At 43.2% G+C, this 5072-nt stretch overlaps 1 protein-coding gene across 1 annotated transcript in view; it reads left to right on the forward strand.

Annotated features, from left to right (window-relative positions):
• Window positions 1–2578: 2578 nt before the first annotated feature.
• The window catches only part of LOC103604776 (epidermal growth factor receptor-like), a gene marked incomplete at its 3' end in the record, with an annotated part of 33619 nt that continues 31125 nt past the window's right edge, over window positions 2579–5072 (forward strand). Inside the window, exons 1-2 of the mRNA XM_008589347.1 lie at window positions 2579–2687; window positions 4363–4514. Of these exons, the coding sequence (XP_008587569.1) occupies window positions 2579–2687; window positions 4363–4514 (261 nt within the window). The remainder of the gene's footprint in view (window positions 2688–4362; window positions 4515–5072) is intronic.

A 5072-nucleotide genomic window follows, 5' to 3' on the forward strand; every position in this document is an offset into this window, starting at 1 on the left:
TTTCCTTTTTTTTTTTTTTTTTTTTTTTTTTTTTTTTTGTCTTTTTTTCGTGTCCAGCAACGGATCACTACCCTCCGTGTCGCTCCCGTACCAGACCAGGACCAGCAACGGGATCGCAACCCTCGGTGTTGCACCCACACCTCGCTCAACCAGTGAGCGGGAACCGGTCTGTATGTGGGATCCGAACCCTGGGCGGGAGCGCTGCCACGCTCCCAAGCGGCGCACTGTAGCAGTGCGCCACCGGGCTGGCCCGAGTCTTCCTTTATTTCTTCAAGTTTTCTTAAGATCATTGCTCAAAATTCTTTTTCAGACATTTCAAGGATTCGCTGTTCCATGGAGTCTGACTTTGAGGCATTACTGTATCCTTTTGGTGGTGTCATTTCTTCTTGATTGTTTGTTATTCTAGTGTTTTTTCACTGATGCTTGGTCATTTGGTAGGGGGTTTACTCCTTGTATGACACTGAGATTGCCTGTGGAGTGGCCTTGGTTGCTACTGTGGGGAGTGAGTTGTCTTTGTTTGACAGTAGGTGTGGTGTGGGATATGTTAAACCACCTTGGTTCCCGTTCTAGACTCTGTGGTCATAGAATGAGCCCCTAGTGCATGGAGTTCTGCTGGGCCAAACTCGGTGGGTCAGAACCATAGGCTGGTGCTCCCCCTGGGTCTGAGGCAGGATGCGGGGCTGCGTGGAACTGCGTAACTCCGCTGGCTGGTGTTGCTGCCAGCCACCCCCGGTGGGCTCACCTGCGTGGTGCCGGTTCAGGGCGTGGGGGTGGGGCCTGGAGCTCCCCCTCTGCCTGGGTCCAAGGCGGCGGGGTGAGTGAGCCACGTGGAGCTGCGTGGAGCTGCGATTCCACTGGCTGGCACCCTTAACAGTTAACTTTAATAAAAGAAAGCAGAGCTTATATATTCATTCAGTCTTTTAAACAAGTATGGGAGGTTGTCTTAGTCTGTTTTGTATTGTCATAACAAAATACCACAGACTGGGTAATTTGAAGAAAATAATTTTTTTAGGCTCATAGTTCTGGAAGCTGGAAGGTCCGAGGGTATAACGCTGGCACCTGCCTGGCATCTGGTGGGGGCTTTCTTGCTGTGTCACTCCATGGCAAAAGGCAGAGGGCAAGAGAGCTCACATGCACGTGGGGGGAGGGGAAGGGGTTAGAGAGAGGGAAAGAGAGAGAGGGAGAGAGATGGGAAGGGAACCCGATAGCTAAGCCCCTTCACAGTAAAAGCACTAATCCATTTATGAGGGCAGAGCTTTCATGACCTAATCACCACTTAAGTGTCCCACATCTCAATTCTGTTGCACTGGGCATTGTTTCCAACCCATGAACTTTGGGGACACATTCAAACCACAGCAGAGACCAATATTATTTTCACCAGCTTCGTATTTGAGAAAAGTGTGGTGCAGAGAGCTTAGGGAAGTGGTTCAAGGTCACACAGTGGGGAAGGGGCTAAACCAAAACTTTCTCCTGGATTAATTAAAAAGCTCTTGCTCTTTGCAATTTTGTCTTAAAGCTGCCTAACTAGTTTGTGATTGTTATTTTTTAAATTTTACTCATATCAGTGGTCTCACATTTAAATTTTCTCAGTGCTTTATATTTGTAACATGAGATAGTTGGTATAAAGATGGATTTATACGAGGGTTTATACAAGATGTTGGGTTGATCCAAAGTCGTGGCTGGAGGAATCATGGGTCATTCCCTGGAGACAGGGAATTAGACGAGGAGTGCTTCAATCAGGAAACTTAGACGAAGTAACTCTGATCCTCATCCAAGGTTTTATTTATATGTTGTCTTCTCCTTTTGGGTATACAGCAGGAAAAAGTCTCAGCAGAAACAGTCTTATAATGATTTCTTTTGATACATTAGTGATTAACCCTGGGATAGTGTTCAAGATGGACTTGACATATTGAATCAAATAGTGTATCAGCTGCTTTCTTATTCTCAAGAATAGACATGTTCGGCAATTGGACATTTAGATTTTATTGCTTTTTTTTGCCATTTTGAAAAAATAAATAGTGAATAACATTATCCAGGAAGCTTTTTCTATATTTAGGTCCATTTTCTCAGAAAGGTTTTTCAACGTGGAATCATGATGTAGAATTTAAGCATATTTATTTGTTTACACAAGTTGTCCGGTTGCTTCCCAAATGTTTTATGAATTGACAGTCATATTAATAATAGGTAATGTTGCTATTATCTTCCAAAATACATGATCTCTTTTTCTGAATACGAAAGTAATTCATGTTGATTGTAGACAATGACAGGTCGTCGTAGGTGCTCATTGACAGGTGCCTTAGGTGCTCGTTTAGCACTTTTTGAATAAATGGATGAGAGCATAAGTCTTTTTACAATTTTTTTTCTGTAACAGACTAATCTTAAATGGCACGTTTTCTTTTATTGACAAATGCTACTCGCTCACTGTTCGACAAGAACTCTTTGATTCAACTGAGAGAGGCTTACAAGCTGATGTCCTTGACCATTTAAAATGAAAGCAACCATCTTTGTTTCTGTCACTCTGTATGCTGAAGAAGCCCTCCTGAGACCTGCTGCCACCACTGTTCCCCTGGCCGGCACGATGGGCATGGCTGGCTCTGGTGGCCACCTGCACACCTGCTCCACAGCCAGCCAGAAGGAACATCAGAGGCCTCAGTCTGTCAGCGAGGATAGCGGCTTAGTCCCAAGGTGTGCTGACTGAGAGGCCCTTTGTTCTTGTCAGAACCCTGTACCCACATCAGTGGGGACACCTTCAAGGACCTTAGGATTGGGAAATGGGCCTGGCCCTATCCGCATGCACAGAACAGTTACACAACTGCTCTGGCTTGAGGCTGCAGTCGGAGCAGCTTGTACTCATGGGTGAAAGCCAGCTGGAGACGTTGGGTTGATCCAAAGTCGTGGCTGGAGGAATCATGGGTCATTCCCTGGAGACGGGATGGGGACTCCACCTGGTTGACTTTCACAACTCCCATGTAAGAGTTCTCACTACCGCCGAATTTGGATGAGAACCCACAAGGGAAGAGAAGGGAAATCCCCGCAGAGTTAAAGAGGACCTTCAGGTTGCTTCATGTTTAACGTTTGTGTAAACGCTTTGGGTTGATTGTGTGGTGTCTGAACATGCTCTGTCGCCGTGGCTCATTGCATGGGCAGACAGTTGGATGAGGCTCTTTAGAATAATTCACGTGGAAAGGGAACAAAGAAGCCTATAAAGTAGAAGAACACATTTGAAAAGAGCTTCTGAAGAAAGTTCCAGCATATTGGCTTTGGCCTTGTGTTGTGCTCTACCACCTGGTTGCTGTGATTGTGGTAGCGCCTTTGCAGGCGAGGGAGAATCTGGCCAGGTCTGAATCTAATGTCCAAAGCCGGAGGCCGTATTTCTTCACTCTTAGGGTAATTTTGGTTCAAAGCGTGCTCCCTTAGCAAGCTGCCTGCTTCAAAAGCTCCAAGCCTCTTTGTTTTGTTATGCTTGCCTAAACACGTCTTTCAAAGAGCGAGGTTCGTAAATAAGACTATTATAATTCTTTTCTTTGCTTTTAAAAATAGACTACCAAGTGCGTTTCTGTAGTCTAACTTTGTCCTCTACTTTAAAATGTTTTCTTGGATCGATACCTTGAAACATTAGGGAGTTTCAAGGCTGTGTACTGGCAGGTGACGCAGAGCGGTTGCACCTGTGCTGCGTGACAAACAGTGTGGACAGACAGAGAGGCACATGCAGGTTTCTCACTAGCTGAGTGTGTTTTTAAATGTTTTCATTATATTCTAAATATTCTTTAACTAGACATTTAATTTGTTCTTTGATGGATTAGTTTAGCAGAATATTTTTATTCTCCAGCCAGTTGGCTTTTTAGTTTACACTCTTGTCATTGACTTTAGGTGTACAGTGTTATGGTTAGAAAATATTGCCTAGTGCATGTTATGTTTGTAAATGTTCTTTACACGCATGTGACATGCTCTGTTTTTGTAAAGTAAAAAAGTTCATTATATAGTTACTAACTCAACCTTGTAATTATATTATTTAATATTCCTTATGATATTTATTTTTTGTCTACTGGAGCTGTTATAGACTTATCCTGTCTTAAAGACTTTTATAGAATTTTCATCTATTCCCCCTTGAATTTTTAATATTTTTTCTTTGTGTATTTTAATATAATGCAACTCTATGCATTATGGGGATGAGCTATCTCTTATTATGAATTGCACCTGATATAAACTCAAACATCATTTATCACGTTTGTCTTGAAATGCCCTTTGATCAGAGTTAACATGTAAGTCACTAAAGCCCACACAGTTAATAAACATTGTTTTATTTTAGTTTGGCTACTTTACCCAGCATTTCACGTGATACCTTTGTTCTTTCTGTTCCAGTTTGCCAAGGCACAAGTAACAGGCTGACCCAGCTGGGCACGTTTGAAGACCACTTTCTGAGCCTCCAGAGGATGGTCAATAACTGCGAAGTGGTCCTTGGGAATTTGGAAATTACCTACGTACAAAGAAATTATGACCTTTCCTTCTTAAAGGTTAGTTCAGTGACTTTGGTTGTCCGACCCAAATGTAGTAGACACAGAAGTAGATAAAGACCTTGGCAGAGTTTGAAGTGAAGTGTGTTTACTTTTGCTATGGCAGTGACAAGTCCCAGGGAACTACAGATGAGGGTTTTATGAGAAGGCCACCTTACCAGCTGGTGTCAAGTTACAGCTAAAAAAGGGTATTCAAGAGAAACGGGCTAGTCTGGCATTCCACTGTCATCGTCATAGACGCTGATAGTAACCCCTGACCATTGTTCAGCTGAAGTGTGCTGGTGCACTAGCCCTTTAAAAAAAAAACAAAAAAAAAACCCCTGTTTTGTAGAATTTGCCTATATCCTTGTAAATACTCCCACCACAGCTGGTTTTAAGCTACCAGGAGTTTTACCACCAGTTCACAAAATTCCTACACTAGGGCTATAGTGAGCCAGTAGGAACCAGCTCTGAAGGCTTCAGAGTTTGGTGGTGGTTGAACTTTGATTGGATTTGCTTGGCTGCCTTCTGGGTTTGGTTGTTTGTTTTGTTTTGTTTTTAATTAGAAAGCATGTGAGA

This window comes from Galeopterus variegatus, unplaced genomic scaffold (assembly GCF_000696425.1).
Source record: "Galeopterus variegatus unplaced genomic scaffold, G_variegatus-3.0.2 Scaffold5387, whole genome shotgun sequence".
NCBI classification, from domain to species: Eukaryota; Metazoa; Chordata; class Mammalia; order Dermoptera; family Cynocephalidae; genus Galeopterus; species Galeopterus variegatus.